This window comes from Notamacropus eugenii, chromosome 7, assembly GCF_028372415.1.
Source record: "Notamacropus eugenii isolate mMacEug1 chromosome 7, mMacEug1.pri_v2, whole genome shotgun sequence".
Classification (NCBI taxonomy): domain Eukaryota; kingdom Metazoa; phylum Chordata; class Mammalia; order Diprotodontia; family Macropodidae; genus Notamacropus; species Notamacropus eugenii.
In genome coordinates this window covers 55624617-55645306 of record NC_092878.1, presented here as the reverse complement: position 1 = coordinate 55645306, position 20690 = coordinate 55624617, and the positions used below count along the sequence as shown (strand labels likewise).

The 20690-nt window shown below is 36.1% G+C and overlaps 1 protein-coding gene and 1 pseudogene across 1 annotated transcript in view; one reads left to right on the top strand and one right to left on the bottom strand.

The window, feature by feature from the left end:
* Nucleotides 1–13737, bottom strand: part of LOC140514474 (enhancer of rudimentary homolog pseudogene) — a 73367-nt pseudogene extending 59630 nt beyond the window's left edge.
* LOC140514446 (TP53-binding protein 1-like) overlaps nt 1–20690 on the top strand; it is a 131107-nt gene that overhangs the window by 20700 nt on the left and 89717 nt on the right. Inside the window, 9 exon segments of the mRNA XM_072624839.1 lie at nt 918–988; nt 2961–3057; nt 3598–3851; nt 4600–4757; nt 5119–5265; nt 9336–9410; nt 13737–13866; nt 14536–14644; nt 18899–20417. Coding sequence (XP_072480940.1) covers nt 918–988; nt 2961–3057; nt 3598–3851; nt 4600–4757; nt 5119–5265; nt 9336–9410; nt 13737–13866; nt 14536–14644; nt 18899–20417 — 2560 coding nt within the window.

Genomic DNA, 20690 nt, shown 5'->3' with positions numbered 1-20690 from the left:
AATTTGATTTCAGATTATTAATAATAGCTCATTGTTACAACATGTAGTTTATAAAACTCCCTCTGAGTTATGTGGAATTATCCTCATTTTACAGGTGAGGTAACGAAAGGGCTGAAATGGCTTATTAGAGGCCACATAACTAATAAATAGAGACATGACTTGATAGCCAGGACTACTGAATCTTGGTGCCTTTCACAAGTTATTCTTGTGATAAATAGTCTTCGGAAAAATTGTTAAGAATTAGTTAAGAAATATTTAATAGTTAAGAATAGTTAAGAAAAATAGTAAGAAAGAAGATAATTTTATTATAGAAATAGCAACTGTACAAGAAGAGGTTGAATTGGATTTTTTAATGTTTTAATGTTTACTTTCAGTATTTCTTAGTCCTAGTCTCTTGGAACATTTTGTTAGAAAATTTGTAACATTCATCAGCCAAAAAAATTAATCCATCTTACCCTATTATTGGTCAAGGAAGTACACAGATAATTTGATGCAGAGTTAGTATTTGCAGAGCTGTGGAAGGTGATTTCAGAAAAAAATATCCATTTTAATAGATGCAAATTGAGAAGCATTAAACCTATTTGAAGTCCTCTTTAAAAAATAATACAATAATGATACTTTAATGTGTGTTAGTATTTGATCCAAATGTTCTGTAACTCTTTCGTTAGCATAATTAATAGATATTATTGGCATAAGGTATTTATTTTAGTATTTGAGACTAGTTCTGTTCTTAAGACTCACTGTTACCAAAGTCTGTTGCCTTTTAGCTACTATGACTAATTATATCTCAGAATATTAGTAACTAGTTTAATTGTTTTTTTGCTCTTTCCCTGAAATCACAATTTGTCTTCACATTCTGTGCTTATACCTGTAAATTTTTATCTTGATGCTTATAATAAATGACTTTTACATTTTAGGGGAAAATTTTTCGAGCACCTTTTTCTGTACTACCCCAGACATTTGTACCAGAATATGGAAACATTCCAAGGTAAGAAAGGTGTGAAATTAGCCTAGAATTAAGTGGTGAATTGCAAGGTTCAGAAATTAGTAGATATTTCACACTTGGGTCTTTAATTCATGGACTTTATAATTCCACTCTGAAATCTGTATTTGAATGAAAATCCCTGTAATGTAATGATACCCTTAGCACAGTGCCTGACAAATAACAGACTTTCAGTAAACGTTTATTGGATGAATGAATGAGTATATTTGGGAAGAATTGTGGGAGAAGAGTAATTATATGTTATTGAGATGCCCAAGCTTTTGTAAATAGTGATCACACAGTGTTATTCAGATTTGTTATGCGCACATTTCACATTCTAGTAAAAGGATTTCTAAACACTCACGTATTGGGGAAATGACGACAAAACTCATGTTAATGAACCTGCTTAGATCCTCCGAGTCCTTTACCTAGGAGAGCTGTGTAATCTGTAGAGATAACGTTTATTTGGCATTTAGTTGTTTTCATTCTTTATAACCTCTTTTGGGGTTTTCTTGGCAAAGATACTGGAGTGTTTTGCCATTTCATTCACCCCCTTATTTTACAGATACGGAAACTGAGGCAAGCAGAGTTAAGTGACTTGCTCAGGGTTACATAGCTAGGAAATGTCTGAGGCCAGATTTGACCTCAGGAAGATGAGTCTTCCTGACTCCAGGCCCAGCACTCACTCTATCCACTGGGCCATCTAGCTGTCCCCTTTAACATTGATACTACATGTATTACCTACAGACTTCTATTGAGCATCGTTCTGTCTGCATTATTTTGTTCTACATATTGAATTATTTTTTTAAAAAATCATCTCTGTCTTCCGAAGAGTTGGACAAATGATGTTGGCAGAGAAATAAAGGTCCCACAGACAAGCAAATAAAGAAGTAAATTAAATGAGATATGAATAGAACCTATAAATAAAAATAAACTGATTTTTCAAAAATGGAACTTGTATTTCCTCACATCTATCCCATTTTCACACTTTTCCTGTTTTGATTGAATGCACAACCATTCTTCTCATTTTCTAGTTTTAGAGCCTCAGAGTCAATTCTCCACTATCTTCTCTTTGAAATTCCCTCCTCCCACATCCCTTTAGTCCAGTTAGTTGCCAGGTCTTGTTGATTCAAGTCTCGCTGTTTTATATCCATAATCTAAGCTGCTGCCAATTGATGTTCCTAAAACAGGGGTCTGACTTAAGAAGCTTCAGGAGCTTCCTATGGCCTCTGGGATAAAATACAAAATCCATTTAAAACTTTTCATGATCTGCCTCCCATCTACCTTACCAGTCTGTTGGCTATTAGTCCTTTTGACGATACATACACTCAGTCTCCTGCCTCCATTCTTTTGCATTAACTATCTCTCAGGTGTATAATACATTCCTTCTTTACCTTTGCCTCTTATAAGCCCTAGCTTCTTCACTATTATATAAGACTTTTCCTGACCTATTTTTCCTCTACCCTAGTTATCATTTGTCTCTTAACACTACTTTATATATACTCATCTGTGTATATGCTGTATATGTTGAAATGGAGGAATTTTTTTTCCTTTTTATCTGTAGTATTAAGGATGCCTTGCATATATGGAAACTTAATGAATGTTGAATTAAATTGAATTAAAAAAGGTTGTTGCATTTTATGGGATGGTAATTACAGAAAGATTTGTTGGGGTATACATGTCTGTGTGTATAGAGGTTATATATATATGTGTGTGTGTGTGTGTGTGTGTGTGTGTATACACACTTAGATAGTATGGCTCTTGGGTATATAGTAGGCTGTGAAAGTCATGGAATGAGAGCAACGGTCATACTAAAATTAGCACAAGAACAATGAGTAGATTATAGAAATGGGAAATGATTTATAATTCAGAAGTCATGTCAAGGATCTTCACAGCCTATTGATGTACCTTGACAAGTATATTCACTTAGTATGGTTTTTGTAAGATTAAATACATTAATGAGACCTGCCTTTTTCAGTTTTCTCGTTGATGCTTGCACATCTTTGGAACAACATCTTCATGTTAGGGGTCTTTTTAGGGTTTCTGGATCAGCTACCCATATAAAAGCACTGAAGGTAGGCATATTCCTTGACTATTTTTTCTTTCCACAGTTGTCTAATTAGGTTTTTGTTGTTACAGTCCTCAGATATGACATGAATGTGCAAAGGGTCTATTATTTTCTAGCATGTGGACTCCCTCTAACATCACATCCCATATGACTTTAAATAATTACTGTGGAGATGTCTGTGAGCACCTTGCACATAGGTAGTTATTGGGGGGAGGGTTTGAACCCAGGTCTAATGACTCCCAAGCTCAGCATTATGTCCTCTCATCTTTTCGGTATTAATGAATGGTAGAGTTACAGCTGACCAGCTATTATTCCCTTTGTGGAAAGCATTTATAGCTTACATGAATCCAGTAGTTAAAGAAATTAAGTATTTTTGATTGTTTGCTAGAGCTTCTTGTGTGTTTTGTAATACATGACACCAGAAGCAAATAAATAAAAGAATTAAAGTTTACTAAGAAAAACTCTTTATCTTGAGATGTAAGCAGAGATTTTGATCAAAATGGAGATCTTAAATCAAAGAATACTGATGACTTGAAATTTATTTCAGAGGAAACTGAATCATGGTGAAAGCTGTCTGTCTTCTGCAGATCCACAGGATATCACAGATCTTATTAAGATATTTTTTAGGGAGTTGCCAGAACCCATCTTTCCAGTTGATTTGCATGAAGCTTTTATCAAAGCTCAACAGTTGGAAACAGAGGAGAGGGATACTGCTACAATGTTGCTCTCTTGTCTTATGACTGACAATATAGTATATGTATTACGGTACTTCTTTAACTTTCTCCGGAATGTTTCTCTCAGGTAAGTAAAGATCAAGTACAAAAAATTTTAGCTATGGGGAACTTTTGGCTAGCCAGTTATAATTTTAAGCAACAGTACATTTATTTTGTTTTCAGCTATTTGGGATGGAAATATTTCTTAAAATTTATTTACATATTTCCTTATCTTCTCAAATGGAGTATATTGAATACAATTTCGTTTTTTCTTTATCATTTTGAATGTCATTATTTGTATACCGTAATACAGTGATCTCCAGGGGCCTGTTTCTGCAAGGCAGTTTACCCTAAAAGGTCTAACCTGTGATGCCATTTGATTTCATATTTCTGTTTTTTTATAATTTTTCTATTTCTTTCCTTGCTATCACCTGTCATTTCTCACTACAGTTTTTGTGCCTGCCTGTAACCACTCCTCTCACCCTTTCTGTTTGGCTACTTCTAATCAGTTATGAACTTTGAAACCAAATGCAATAACCAACTGTCTTACTATTATGTTTTAAATAAGTTAGTACTGATTGAGGATTTTGAGAAGCTTGGCTGTGAATAAAATATTAGTTTTGGATGCATGGATTTTATAAATTAATTTGACTGTTAGAAGCTTTTTTATTTCCTATTTCTTGGTTAAATTCCTGATAAGGTTTAGTATTTGCCTTATACATAGCCAATATTAAGTAAGAGTCCCTACAAATATGCCTGTTAGCTTCTTGAAATTGTTTCTTAGTTCAAATTTTGACTACGTTTAATGGTACCTACTTTTTTTTTTTTTTTTAAAGAGTCAGTGAGAATAAGATGGATAGTTATAATCTTGCAGCAATGCTTGCTCCAAACCTTTTACATTCATGGAATGAGAAAGTGTCGAAGAATGCAAGGGAAGAAATTCGACTGGAGATTGCGGTGGTAAAGACCCTGATTGATCATGCAGCTGATATTGGTAAGAAAAGGTGAAATGTCTTCAGGGCAGAATGTTTATGGCTTGCCAGCTTCTCCCAACTAACCATTAAAACTCTGAGGCAGAAACAGTGAAAGAGTGCTGGACTAAGTTAGAGGCCTTGGGCTCACAGAGACCTCCAGCTCTTTTGCTTGCTCCATATGTGATCTTGACAGTCATTTAACCCTCGGGATTTCAGTTTTATCATCCGTAAAATGAAGGGGGTGAACCAAATGACTTCTGAAGGTTCCTTCAAGCTCAAGTATATGATTTAGGAACCTGTTCTCTGACAGAAGTTTAGTGTAGAATACCTTTATTTTTAAAACAACACAATAAAAACAACATTGTCAATGTTATCCTTTAGGGCGTGTGCCAGAGTTTATCATGGCAAAGATATCAGTCATGTTGGGTATTGATGGCCCCAATTCTACTCCATCACTAGACGACTGTGAAGAAGGTGAATATGAGTCTTCTATTGAACATAAGGAAAAGAGAAGACAGGGTGTAGGTGGTGAGTATTATTACTATTTGACCTAAGCATGGAGGTTTATAAGCTTTTATTATTTAAGGTAACTACTCAACAGAAATTTTTTTTACTACCTTCTTTATGTTAAGGGCTGTGGGAGATATAAAGACGCATACCATATTATTACCTCTCTTGGTGTATACAGTCTAGTTGAAGAGATAAAACATAGACTCCTAGAATTACAGAATTTTTTAGGTAAGAGGGGGAGCCTCTTCCAGACTCTTTATTTTACTAATGGGGAGACTATGCTTCATGTAGGTTAAGTGACCTGCCCAAGTTGTAGTGTTTGCTAATGACAAAGAGTCAGAATGTAGGTCTATAGAGTTCCTCTTGCAAAGAGTTAAAAATAGCAATATTAGTAAATGTAAGATTGTTAAAATGCCCTCGGCTTGAAGAAGAATGAGTTGTTAGGGAGGGCGAATTGGAATTTTATTTGGATAATCAAAAATGCATAATATTTGGCCTGGATGAGGAAATTCAGGTGTGGAAGGGCGTGGTACATGTGGGAGACAGTAAGTAGACTAACTTTGTTTAAATGAAGACTTAAATGGAGAAAGGGAAGAAATCAGAAAAGAAGACTGAGGATGGTCACGGAGAATCGTTGAACGCTAACTCAGGCGATTAAGTTTTATCATGTAAGCAGTGGCCACCAAGTGGAAGATTTGGTCAGAGTATTGATGTCCTGGAAATGATATTTTGGATGAGTCTTTAACAGTACACAGCATTATTTTTAGGCCAGAAAGACTGGAAGGGAATTGAGGAAGGTTTTTGCAATAATCCAGGTGTGAACAGTCAAGGCCTGGCCTAAATTGGTAGCATTGTAAAAAGGAAGGAATAGATGAAAAAGGTGCAAAGAGTCAATAGGACTGCAGGCCATTGTAATACAATTTTTAATAAAGTCAAATATATTTTAGGACTCACATAACTTAAAGTTAGAAGGGACCCTAAAAATCATGTAGTTCAATTTCCTTTACAGGCAAACAGTTTTTTAGGATTTAGGGGGATGTTGACAAAATCTTTTGTTTTTTTGCATTCGGTAGATTATATTTTTGTAGATTAAACTCAGACAAGACCAAAATAAAGCAGATGTAGACCTCCAGAGAAATTCTAGCCACACAGATGCATGTCATTCCAAAGCAGCTTCTTTGTATTTTTAAAGATAGCAGAAGGATGATGTACATCAAAAGGCCAGAGCTAGAGGTCAAGCCTAAAAGCTAGATAATTTATGCGATTGGTGCCTGACACTTAATAAATGTTTTTTGACCGCTGTACAGAAAGAGCAGATAAGCTACAGATATAAGCCTTGGGGTACACAGAAAGGAAAGTAGTGTCATCAAGTGGACTGGATCATTTTGTGTCTGCCTCCTTTCCATGGGATTCCCTTATACCTTTCGCTAGGTAGAACAAGAGGAACTCTCCATTGTTTTCAGGACCAGACTCTTAAGATTGCTTTTACGTATGAATTATATGTTTCTATGTAAATTTATTTTCTCCTGTCATCAGCTTCACTGCAATGGTCTGTGGTCCTATTGCGTAGTTTTTTAAATTATCTTTTGTGTCTGGGTTTTTTTTTTTTTCTTCAAAGTTGCTCCTGGGGCTGAGAAAAGGCGGAGTGACAGATACATCCTGCTTGGGTTACTGGGAGGAAAGAGGAAGAGTGCCAGGTCTTTTTAGTTTTTTGTGCCCCATCTGTGCTCTATGTCAAATACTTACATTTTTACACGCAGTCATCGTGCCAGTTCAAACTTTCTTTCCTGTTAGTTTCTATCCCAGTACATCCTGAATGTTCATCATTCTAGCTTGAACAGTCACTTTCATAGATCTTCCCTTCAGTTTCCTCCTGAAGGTTTGAGGAAGAAGCTTAAATCCTCTACATTCTAAGTTTCATGCCAGGTCTGTTCACACATATTATGTTGGGGTGAAGGCCCTTCGAAGGGCAGGGTAGTTTGTATCAACTGTCATCAAGACCAAGTTTCCCTTCATATAGTTCACCTAGCCTAACAGTGCCACCTCTCTAAGATGTTGTTTCAGCAGAGGCTGCCCTTTTATATTTTGTTCCAGTTGAGTATTTTTAGTTATCTTGTTAATTAGATCAGAAGCTTTGAAATATTGTTTTCAAGAGACTGACATTCTTCCTCCTATTCCTAGCTAACTGGTTAACTTCAAACATCCCAGAACCGAATCTCTGTAGTAACATTTAGGTTATCTAACGTTTAGGTTATCTAGTATGTGTCCCTGCTCTACTTATTAGCTACATAATATTCATATTTTAAATAAAACCCTGAATCAGCGAGTTAATATTGGCAAAAAGTATGACACAAATCTTGCTCTTTCGGTGGTTAAGTGGATTGTATTGTTTCTCTCTAGATAGTATTGATAATAAGATATAAATGCTGCCTTGGTTATCTATTATTAGCATGTCAGTATTGGTACTGGAAAGACAGCAGTGCCTGGAACTGTGTGCCTGGCAGATAATGCTTGTCAAGAAGAAATGGTGAAACTGCTTAACCTAGGGATGGAGGTTTTAGAAGTATGAAAATGGCTTTAGTGTGTAGGTTTGATTATTGTGTTCAATTTGACCTAGAGTATAGGTTTGATTATTGTATTAAATTTGACACTGTGAATATAGGACTTTTAGAGCTGGAAGACATCTTGGAGAAATATAGAGATAATTTGGTTTGCCCCCCTTTTTAATATGCAAGGAAACTGAGACCCAAGGTCACAAAGATAGCAAAAGTAGCATACCCAGACTTGAATCTGGGTCTTCTCAATGTAAATAGCTTTATTTTACATTGCCACCTGCTTGTATGCAATTTATATTTGAGCTGTCTATACACTGTTAAAATAGTCTTTGTGCTTTAAACCATCAGTTTGTATATGTGTATATTGAAGAAGGACATTATACTGAACAGTTTCTTGAAGCTACCAGGTTTCCCCCCGAAGCCCAGATTGTGAAACTGTGCTCTTTAAAGCCACTGAAGTAAAGTATTAAGACTGAACTCAAATAGGGGTTATGAATAATAAACACCCCCTTCCCCTCATATTTCTTGCATGATGGTAGCAGAAAATTACTTAATGGTAGAAATGGTTGGGAGGAGAGCCTTGTGTTTGGTTACTATAGTCTTGTCTGTTTCGTTTTAGATAAGTTGTGTTTGGTAAAAATATTGTTCTACATCTTCCTTGGAGTTGACTTTTGTTTTTTTTTACCATGTTCTGCAATCTTTTAGCAATAAGATATTTCATGTCGTTAGGCTAGCTTATTGGTAAGAAATGCTGCAATACTCTGGAATGATTCCATTTTGTAGTCCTAAAGGCTTTATGGGTGCCTGTTACATCAGCTTGTCTCTACTCTGGTTTAAGCAGAATGAGGATTCTTTTTACTCGTGCTTGTTAGAGTGGAATTTGTCCCGCATCATCAGAATGGCTGTTTCTTTAGCATTGTACAATTGTTTAAGGGGTGAATTATTTGGAAATGAATTCAGAAAAATTTACAATTACTTTTCATCATCAATATGTACTAATTATTTTAAAGAAATTTTAAAATATGTTACTTAACTCACATCGGGTTGTGAGGTAAACATTTGAAAACTTTAAAATGCTACATAAATGTGAATTAGTGATATTCGACATAAGGCCCGTATAATACATTGTTTCACTTTCAAACTCCAAAATTACTTTTCAGAAAATTCACAACTTAGTCACCAATTTCATTTACTCATTAAAACCTTTTGCTTTTTAATTAGAATTTTCCCAGAGGTAAGAATACCTTCCAATTTTTTTTCTGCTGAGAAACATTTAGAAGTATAGTGTTGACTGTATTTGAATTGAAATATCCTCTCGAGAGATGCGAACTACTTAATTAAAATTATCTTTTGAAAGGTGCAAAATTTCTTTGTATTTCATTATTACTGGGCATCAATTCCACCTGTGACTATTTTTCTTATAATGACCTAATGAAAATGTATCTGCTGGTACAATTTTTTTTTAGCACATCATAAATATTAAATGTGTATTAACAGAGCAAGACATGATTGCTTCTGTGTCTTGCATTTCAGATTTTGTTAGTGGAGTACCGAATAAGCTTAAATGTAACAGAACACCCTCCACTACACCTCAGCAAGACAAAGCTGGTAAGTATCATACATGACTGTACTAGATGGAAGCTTTTGCAGTCTGTCTTTAACTTTGTTCTCTGACAAGATTTATTTGTGTTTAGTCAAAATTTGGCTTTTTAACAGTAAGGAAAAAATGTCAACATAATGCCAAATAAAGTAGAACTTTTGAGTGGGGATGCTGCATAGTGGAGTTTTTTAACCTTTTTTGTTTCATGGACCCTGTTGGCCATCTGATGAAATCTATCTATATCTATATATATAGATACATTGTACTCCTTGAAATATTTTTTAAGTATGTAAAATTAAATAAATGGTATTACAGAGGAAACCAGCAATATTGAAATAAAGATGTAATTTTTTTCCCATCTAAGTTCATGAACCCCTGAAACGTATCCAAGAATTTCTTGTGAGCATGGATTCCAGGTTGAGCCCCTCATATAGGGGGTTCCCTAGTGATATTGGTCATATTGTACTAGAAATTCTGAGATTAGAAAATTAAGCATTTTGTTCATAGGCTAATCTGCTGAAATGATTTTCTGTCTCTTTATAACTAAGTACTGCTAAACATGTAACAAAACTCAAGTGGGTTATTAACTTTTTTTTATTAATAGGTTATTCTATACCAGGGAGTTGAGTCAGTTTATATTTCAATTCTTGTGTAATTTTGTGTGAAATTGTTCATTATAATAGTTTGTCCATATTTTGTTATAAGTTCAAGTTCAAACTAATTTTTCAATGAATTTTTGGTTCAAATCTCTGAGTGCAAGCTCTCTTATGACTGCCTTACTCCACTAGTTGGTTGGTTTTTAGGTTACTGTTTGCTAGCACTAAGATTCTTGCAGTTATTTGTAATTTTCTTTACTTTCATCTGAACTACTGCATAGCCTGAATTTACTTTGTAATCTTTCTTTGACCTTTAGTCTTTATCTGCTTAAAAGGTGAATATATTTTTTTTTCCAGCGAGCTTTAAATAATAGGATTTTTAGATTCTCTGTTAAAGTATAAAACATTTTTGTTAAATAATTTTCCTGATCCCACTCCACTGTCAATCCAGTATTTATTTGTGTGTATATATTATTTTCCCACAGTAGAATGTGAGTTCTTGAGGACAAGGGACTAATCATTTCAGTTGTGTCTGACTTTTCTCTGACTCCATTTGGAGTTTTCTTGGCAGAGATACTGGAGTGGTTTGCCATTTCCTTCTCCAACTCCTTTTACGGATGAGGAACTGAGATCAACAAAGTTAAGTCACTGAATAAGGTGTGTGTGAAGTCTAGATTTGATCTCGTGAAGTTGAGTCTTCCTGATCTCAAGCTCAATGCAATATCCACTGTGCCATCTAGCTTCTATATGGTAGTCACTTCATATTTATTAAATTGAATTGAATTTTCCTAACAATTAGTGCTCTCCAAAAATAGAATGGATTGTCTTAGGAAGTAGTGAATTTCTTCCCTTCCCTTCCTCCGCAACTAGAGGGCTTTAATGTCTGGGTTACCACCTTTCAAGGATGTTATAGAGGACATTTCTTGTTCAGATACAGATAAGATGAGATGATTAGATGGCTCCTGAGGTCTTTTCCAACTGGGACTCTAGGAAAAGTAAAATTTTATTGAAAACTCACATTTTAGTATTCTGTGATGATGCTTTACTTTTTCTTTCTTTGAGTACTGGAAGCTAGGAGTGAAGTTGAAGGCATTAGGAGTAAATGCTTTGTGATTGGGTCCCTAGTGTTATGTTCAACTTTGCACTTCTCTCAAGCTCTGTAGTTTCCAACCCAGATGTCAGGAGATCTCAAACTCCTGCTCATGGAGAATGTGCCCTGATTAACCTTTATAAATTTTTTTCTGACTGGATTTATGAGTTGGGAACTTGTTTTTAAGACCTTTTTTCAAATGGACAACAAGAGCAAGAGTTTACAATATTCCTGGACCCCAAATTTTCCTGGAAACCATATGGTAGAGTAGATTAACACACTGAATGTCAAGACTTCTGGATTGTAGTTCCAGCTCAGCTACTTACAGTAGTGCGCATGATCCTGGGTGAGTGATTCAGCTCCTCTGGATGTCAGTTTCTGCACTTATGAAATAAGGAGACTGAACCATGAGCTCTAGAGATGCCTTCTTGCTATAAAGATCTACAGTTTTACTCACACAGAGACATACTAATGATGGTGGGTGTTAAGCATCATAATATCTTCTAGAAGTCTCATTCTGCTTAAAATAGACACATCTGATGAATTATTGCCTTGCTGACATTTTCATCTTTCAGATGGTAGAGTGAACTGGCAGGGAAACTGGAGGTTAGGATTTAATTCTTGCCAATAGAAATATAGTATAATGAATAGAGAGCTAATCTTGGAAATTGGGTTTATGTCCCATCTCTGACATATACTGGCTATGTGACCATGGGCATATCATTTAATCTGTCACGGTTGGAAGTCAGTAATAGCAAACTCAAATAGGAATAGGGGGTTACTAATCTATTCTAAGGATTCCTGTGTTGCATGTTGACGTAATTTTAAAATGTAATGCTTTCTATTTTTATTATATTTTTATTTACTTTATTAAATATTTCCCAATTACATTTTTATCTAGTTCTGGCTACAGGGGGCCACACATTTGATATCTGTGCTCTAAGCCACTCTTTAAGTTGCAGAGAACGTGCTGGCTTGTATTAATAGGGATAATTACCTCACCAGAGAGTTCCCTATACAAATGAAATCACAGTTATAGCCCCTAACCCTCACAAGGAAAAACTGGTGAGTAGTATTGAAGTGACCAAAAAAACTGAGAAAACTAATTGTGACTACATCATCTTAGAACGTACAAGGGATAGAAGGTGGAGCTGTGATTTCAGTGACTGCACCTGTGATTTTAATGGTATTGGGGACTTTCAGGTGAGCAAACTCCCTCTACCAATGTATGGTTATAGAGAACTGCCCAGAGCACTGAGAAGTAGAAGACTTGCTCAGGGTCACATAGCCATTCTGTAGTAGTCCACCATTACACAACCACTGTATAGCAAGGGAAAGAACCCTGGCCATAGTAATTCATCCTGAAATTGAGTAAACTAATTTTAGTAAGTCAGTTGTTGATTTTAGGTCAACTGTTCTTTAAATTAACTATTGATTTTAAATTCAACAAAAAAAGAGGTTTTTTTTTTACCTATCTGGGTTTATATCCATTGCCATCAAAGGGGCCCCTGTAATTGCCTTATGACCAATTGTCAGTCTCCCTTACCATTTTTTTGCCTCTTTCCACTCTTCTTACACCTTATATCCCACCGTGTATTCTTCAGTTCAATGACACTATCTTCCCAAAGACAGAAATTTGAAAGTCTCTACCTTCAGGGCACTTAAAATTTACCTAGGAAGATAAGCAAGTAAACAAATAAATATGAGATAACTTGGTGAGGGAGAGAAAACACTACCAGGAGGAATAGAGATTTTTAAGGACAGAGATAAAGAAGGGAGTACATTGCAGTCAAAGGCATGGAGGCAGGAAGTGGGTTATCAAATTCAGAGGACAGCAGGTACGACAGTGTGGAATAGACTACATGAAAGAGAATATTAGGAACTATCTATAAAAGTAGTCTGTATCTAGACTGTGAAAAGCTTTAAAAACCAAGCTGAGAAATTTTATGTTTTTTTATCTAAAGGTACCACGGCTTCTTAAGGAGGTGACCTGATAAACATATTGTTACAGGAAGAATATTTTGGAGGCTATGTGGAGGATGAATTGGAGGGGGGAAACTTAAGCTAGGAGTTTAATTAGGCTGTTATTATAGTTCAAGCAAGAGTGAGGAAGGTCTGAACTAGGGTGGTATGTATGTGAGTAGAGAGGAGAAGGGCCCAGAGACTTGGAGAATATATGTGGTTAGGAGTGGGACAGGGGTGATGATTCAGCAAAGGAAACTGAAAATGATACTGAGACAGGTAAGAAGAGAACCTGGAGAGTGAATTGAAATCAAAGGAATAGAAAAACACTGGAAGATCCAAGTGGTTATTAGCATAATGTTTAATTAGCTGAGGGTAATTATCATGAATTGGGGAAACAGAAGGAATGTGATATTCTCCCCTGGGGATATCAAGTCAGAGTTTATATATAGGAACTGTTTTGTATGTTATTAACAGAAGTTAAAATCGAATTAAACATTTTCTTGATCCTCCTAAAGTATAACATTAATAAAAATAGTGTTTTATGTAAAAGGAAAATGAAGGAAGGTTATTAAGCTAAAATTTAAAAAAAAATTTTGGAATTCAAAAGTCTCTTAAAAAACAATATTATTGATGTTTTGTGCTTTAAAACAAATCAGTTAATATATGTTATGCTACTTTTGTAGTTCAGTTTGAAGCAAGTCCTGGTGCATCTTCCCAGAGTTCAGTCTCCCCCATAGCCATCAGTGGAAGTCGTTGGTTCAGTACAGGTGTTCAGAGGCGAAGTACAAGGATTGCAAGCGAAAAAGTGTGCAGGTGAGTTGCTTCAGTCACTGATAACTAATGAAACTTAGTTTAAATGATTTGGATAGTTTGCTTTGTTATTTATTGTTTCTGCAAACTGATACAATTTTAATAATAAAACATTTTTGAAAATTTCCCTGTCAGTATACTCTTATTAGTCAAGAACATTTTCCTTTTTTCCCTCTATCAAAGAAAGATTCTCAATCTAAAAACCACTTCTGCTTGATTAAAATCTTGTCTCTTTTGCCCTACAGTATATCATCTTAATGTTTTACTTGTGATTTGAAAATCTATTTGATCCAAGTTCAAAGGACTATAATAGTTCTTGTCAGAAGCATGACAATTAGGTACACAAATAAAGTTTTCATATTCCCACTACTTATAAAATCTTAGATCTAGAATAGACTTAGAAATCATCTGATATAAATCCTAATGTTATAAATGTTGAGGAAACTGTCATCAAGTTGTGATTTGCCAAAGGTCCCACATAGCTAGTTAGGACTCCTCCATCAAGAGTGTCTGATATTTTTATTCTTTTAGGAGATGAGCACTAAAACTTATTGTGGATTTTTATGTTAAGTTTTGCCTCGCAGAAAAAATATTGTTGGCAACATATACAGCTTAAATTGTCGTTATCAAAAATTGCATTTTTTTTCTTCCCTCTTATGAAAAAATTCCTAGGGTGGAGTCAGGGAAGGCAGATTGCTTCTCGCCTAAGAGAAGTCCTAAAGAAAAGGTCCGAAGATCCCTTCCTCTCAAGTTTAGTGTGAAGAAAAGTAGCAGAGATGTAGTAAGTATCTTTCATTCCTTCACTGTATTTTCATTCATCATTTCAGACTTGTAATTTTAATAATTTATCAAAAAATACCAAATCAGCCACAAGTTTTACTAAGTGCTGCTAAAAAGTCCATATTTTTGGTAATCCACAAGTAATATTTGCTCTGAGTAGTTTATTTCTAACTGTCATATTTTATATGTACCAAACTTTGACAACTATGAAGAACTTACACTTTGATTTGTATTTTTTGTTTTTCATTTTCCAATATACCTCGAACCTTCTTTCTTGGGAATTGTCCCGAATAACAGAAAAAGAAAGAAAATAATTCGGCAAAACAAACCTGCTCCTCAGTCCGGTCTGACGTTGTCCCATGTGTATCGTCCTCCGTATCTGAAAATGAGGGAGGGAGGTGCATCCTCATGTCTCTTCCTTGATCATTATCATTTCCCTGCATTCCGTTTTCCTTGCCTTGTTTTTTTGTTTTTATACATTTACATTTTTTGTCATTATGTGCACTGTATTCTTTGTTCTGACTGCTTCATTTTGCATCATTTCATAGAAGAGCACGTATTTCTCTGTCTCTTCAATTAGTCAATTCTTATGGTACAGCAATATTCCGTTATATTCATGTATCACTGTTTGCTTCTCTACTTCCCACGGATGGGGTATCTATCTACTTTGCTTCCAGTTCTTTGCTGTTACCGAAAGTGCTGTTATCAATACATGGCTATAAATGGGACCTTTTTTGTCTCTGACCTGCTTGGTGTATACGTCTGCCAGTGAGATCTTGTTTCCAAAATGATTGGACTAACTGAGCTTTAGGAGCAGTGTAGCGGTGTGCCTGTTTTTTTAATTTCAAATGTTCTTTTTTTATTATGAACTTAAATATGAATATTTCAACATACAAAGAACAAAATTTCTGTTGCAAGTCGTTTGAGGGCTTTTTTAAGAAAATGTTAAACTTAACAGAATTGCTTTGTTCCTTTCTGAACTTCTTCTGATTTTGATCTTTTGTGTATTTTTAAATGTTTCGTTGACCCTTTCTTTGATGTGTGAGTGTGTGTCTGTGTGTCTGTATTAGCACCATCCCTCTCCAAAAATCTTTCTTTCAAAAATAGAAGCCCTGGCCCTGCCTTGCGTAATGGAACTAAAGGAATCACCATTTGGCCATGTGTGAAAGCACGTGGCTCCTTCTGCACCTCTCTGCTATTCAGACACCATCATTTTTTTTAGCTATTCCTTGTTCCACTTACTTGCTACCAAAAAAAAGTGCTTAGAAATATTTTGTGTACTTTCCTGCTATCTTTGATATGCTTATCTTTCCACAACTTCTCCAATTTTGACTTCCCATTTTTTGTTATCTGCCGATTTTCTAGGCATGAAATGAAGCTTTAGACTTGGTTTAATTTATTTTTCCCTAATTATTAGTGAGTTGAAGCAATCCTTCATATAATCGTTCATAGTCATTTTAAGAACTATTTGTTTATATCTTTTTTGCCTTCACCCACTGGGGAATGACTTTTAATTGTATATGTCCATGCTGGTTCCCTCGAAATCTGGGAAATCAGGCATGCGTCAGACCTACGTGATAGCTTTTTCCCCTTGTCAACTGCTTCCCTTATTCTAGTTCCATTAAATTTGTATAAGAGTTCTTCAGTTTCATGTAATCAGAATTATCAGTTTTATTCTCTAATCTTGTTTGGTAAGAATTCTGCCTTTAGCTGTTGCTTTTAAAGGTACCTGATCGGATTTTCCTCTGTTCTTTTTTTTAATGCTATGACTTTAATCTTCAGATCATGCATCCATTTGAAGCTTGTGGTATATTATATAAAATGTTCGAACATAATTTTTCTCGAACTTCTTTCATGTTTTCTGAGAAGTCCTTGCCAAGATTTATTGTATTTGTATCGTCAGCTCCTACCATAGTTACTGACACATAGTAAAGCCACCTTAGCAAGTACTTTATTTATTTTTTTTTATTTTTTAATGTTTAACAATCACTGCCATACAATTGCGATTTTATCCCCCCCCCACTACCCCCCTCCCTCCCCACGACTGCATACAATTCTGTATAGATTCTACATATACTTTCCTATTGAGTATATTTTCACTATAGTCATGCTATGTAGTCAGACTAAAATAACTGAAAGAAATCGTATAACAAATCAGAACATGATACACAAACACATACACATACACAAACATGATCTGCTACATTTTGCGAATGACTTCCATATTTCTTTCTCTGAGTGTGGAAGGCATTTTGCCTTGAGAACCACCTTTGGGATTTTTTTTTTTTTATAAGAAGTTTTTGCATTATTACAAAAATCCAAGTCTACCAGAAAAAACTCTCACACACTGTGGTCGTTGCTGTGCACAAAGTTCTCCTGGTTCTGCTCCTTTCACTCAGCATCAGGTCATATAAGTCCTTCCAGGCCTCTCTGAAGTCTTCTTGTTCATCATTTCTTATGGCACAATAGTACTCCATTACATTCATATACCATAATTTATTCAGCCATTCCCCAATTGATGGACATCCCCTTGACTTCCAGTTTTTGGCAACTACATAGAGTGCTGCTATAAATATTTTTGTACATGTGGGACCCTTTCCCATTTTTATGATCTCTTGGGGATATAGTCCTAGTAGCGATATTGCTGGGTCAAAGGGTATGCACATTTTTGTAGCCCTTTGGGCATAGTTCCAAATTGCTCTCCAGAATGGTTGGATGCGCTCGCAGCTCCACCAACAATGAATTAGTGTTCCAACTCTCCCACATCCTCTCCAGCATTTATCATTTTCTTGTTCTGTCATGTTTGCCAATCTTATAGGTGTGATGTGGTACCTCAGAGTTGTTTTGATTTGCATCTCTCTAATCAATAGTGATTTAGATCATTTTTTCATATGATTATAGATAGCTTTAATTTCTTCCTCTGAAAATTGCCTGTTCATATCCTTTGACCATTTATCAATTGGGGAATGACTTGTATGATTATACATTTGGGTCTATTAAACACATTTTCAAAAGGAATGTATTTTAAAAGTAGTTGTTAAAAGTGTCTGTCTAAAGGGGCATCTCGGTGGTGAAGTGGATAGAGCACCGGCCCTGGAATCAGGAGGACCTGAGTTCAAATGTGGCTTCAGGCACTTACTAGCTGTGTGACCCTGGGCAAGTCACTTGACCCAGATTGCCTCGCAAAAAAAAAGGGGAGAAAAAAAAAGTGTTTGTCCAGGCTCTCAGATATGTGACCGTTACAGTCAGGTCCCAATTAGTGCAAATAATGGAATTCCTGTTTGCATTTGTGCTATTCAAAGTTATATTTATGTAAACTCTGATTATTTATTCTAGCCCAGTGGAAATATGCAGTGCGTATTCAAATAATGCAAACACTTTAGGGGATTTATTATTCATAGTATTTAGGACTTAGCTGCGTATTTTCCAAAAGAGCAAAGAAAAAATTCAAGGCGCTGAAATATAGACTGATATTGTACGTATGGACTGTCTTGTAATCTTATTTGATTCCTAGTTAGATGTTATAATTTTAAAATAATAGCACATTCATACCTCGCCTGCTTGGCATACAACTTTTCACAATTCCAATTCAGAGTGGCACAGCAAAAGAAAAATCTTTTAGAATTGACATCTGTCCTAGATTTGACTTGTTATCAGCGTAGTGACATTCATCAGCTGCCATAATACTGGGAAGCAAGATGGTTGCACTGCTCTTTTGTGAAAGAATGAGAACTTCACTGAACGGTTTACTCTGTGTTTAAGGAGTCATGTACTTTCTGGCTTTCACAATCACCGCTCTTCCTAAGACAGAGTCCTTTAGTAAAATTCACACAAGTGCGTGCTGATTCTTCACCATCATTATTTTTAAAGTGCCCATTTAGCTGTGTGACGCTGTATTGGAACTCTAAACATATGTAGTCAAATATTTAAATGTTTTTCCTTTCTTCCAAGGGAGAAGTCTGTTATCTTTAAAAATATCTTATATACATTCTGTTTTACTCATGTCTGGGATTTGGCAAGAGGAACTAGAGAAGGAAGTAGCTTTTTGTTTTGAGAAAAAGATTGATATACAAATCTGGGATTTTTTCCTAAACACACCTTTTTTAACCCTGTGATCATGGGCAAAGTGCTTATAAACTCAGTTATTTGGTTTCTAGTTTGAATAAAAAGAGATGTAGGTTTCTGATGTGAGTTATAGGTGAACAAAGTAATTTGAATGTGAAGAAAAAATGTTTATTACCTTTTCTCTCCTTAGGACATTTTTATTCCATCTCCAAGTTTGGAGCAGGGACCAAGTGACGAAAAGAACACTGAAGATAGATAGAATTCCTCTTTCACAGTGGAGTGCTCTAAGACTTCACAGACTGAGGAAGGAAATCCCACTGAGGATCTTGGGCAGCCACTAATGGGAGAATCCTGTAAGCTGATGCTTTCTGGAAGTGATTGCAGCCAGTCTACAAAGATGGAGAGTTTGACCTCTCAGCAGATCGATGAAGATGCTAAGAACACGCAGACTGAAGATACGCAACCTGTATCTCAAACTCTGGAATCTAAAGTTTGTCCCACAGAAGATTCTAGTGTACTAGTGAACCAAACAAAAGACAGTCAAGAAGAGCTGAGTGAAAACTGTAAAAAGACAGAAGATGCTGTAAAAACTACAAATGAAATGATCATTTCAGCCACTGAATGCAAAACCAGAGAAGAGATGGAACATGTTTGTGTTGATTTTACATGTGATTCAGGAAGCCAAGTACTTCTTTCTGAGAGTCTTTCGTCTGAGGCTGTTTCTGAGGCTCTTCCGTCTGAGGCTCTTCCGTCTGAGGTTCTTCCCTCTGAGGCTGTTTCGTCTGAGGCTGTTCCGTCTGAGGCTGTTCCGTCTGAGGCTGTTCCGTCTGAGGCTGTTCCGTCTGAGGCTGTTCCGTCTGAGGTTCTTCCGTCTGAGGCTGTTCCATCTGAGGCTGTTTCATCTGAGGCTGTTGCGTCTGAGGCCCACTTAAATGCATTAGATCAGGAGGTCTCTGTGGAGGCTAAACAATATCACACAGAGAAGAGGTCTTCAATTTCTGAGGTTGAAGAAATTCCTGAAACCCCTTGTGAAAGTCAAGAGGAGGGGCAGAAAGAAGAGAAAGAAAACAGGGAGAGTAGCCCACTCCATCCCTCTCTGATTCAGACTCAGTCACCAGGATTATGCCTCCAAGAAAAAATCCCAGATCAAGAGTACCAAGGAGCTATGGAAGTTAATACTAGTGTCAGTGGTAGTGATTCTCCAAAAAAACTGAAAATGCATGATGAAGAACTGGAACAGAAGGACCCAGAGGCTGGGGGAGAGGCCACCTCAGAAAGCTGTGGTGTCATTGTAGAAGAGAAAGCCACAAAAGATGAGTCCTCAGCTGATATTGCCTCTCAGCCTGTTGTGGGAGAAGAGGCCCACGAAGATACTCATTCTTGTGTGGACGTTGATCCAGGAATAGAACTGGGTGCTAAGAACAGTCTAGATGCTAAGGGAGAGAAGAGCCAAGAATCTGACGAGAATCTGGAATCACTTACTGAGAAGGAGAACCCTCAGCACTCTCCAGTGTCTTTAGAAAGAGTAGATGATATACTGAGAACTGAACAGGAGAAGCAGCAGCCACAATCTCCAGGGCAAGCAGACACTTTATTACTAAAACATTCGCAAATGGATACTATAGAGGAATCAGGCAGTGAAGGAAAGACTCAGCAGCTTGGGAAAGCCGCTGACCATTGTCTTCAGAGCCCCTGTGAAAGCTCCAATGGTGAGTACGATTCATAGATACGAATGGGGACTGTTTGACTCGTTCAGCTGATGGATTGAGAAGCTTAACCAGAATTGATTTTTGAGAGGTGGGAATAGAGGGCTGAAGGTTATTATTGGAGCTAAATTCTAAAGTGGAACAGATATTAATAAACGGAATAACAATTAGCCAGTTATCAAAAATAATCATTTTTTCTAATCAGAGGTTGTCTTTACTGACTATAATTCTGGCTGCCTTATAGTCATAAAGGTTCTTGAATTTCACAAATACGTA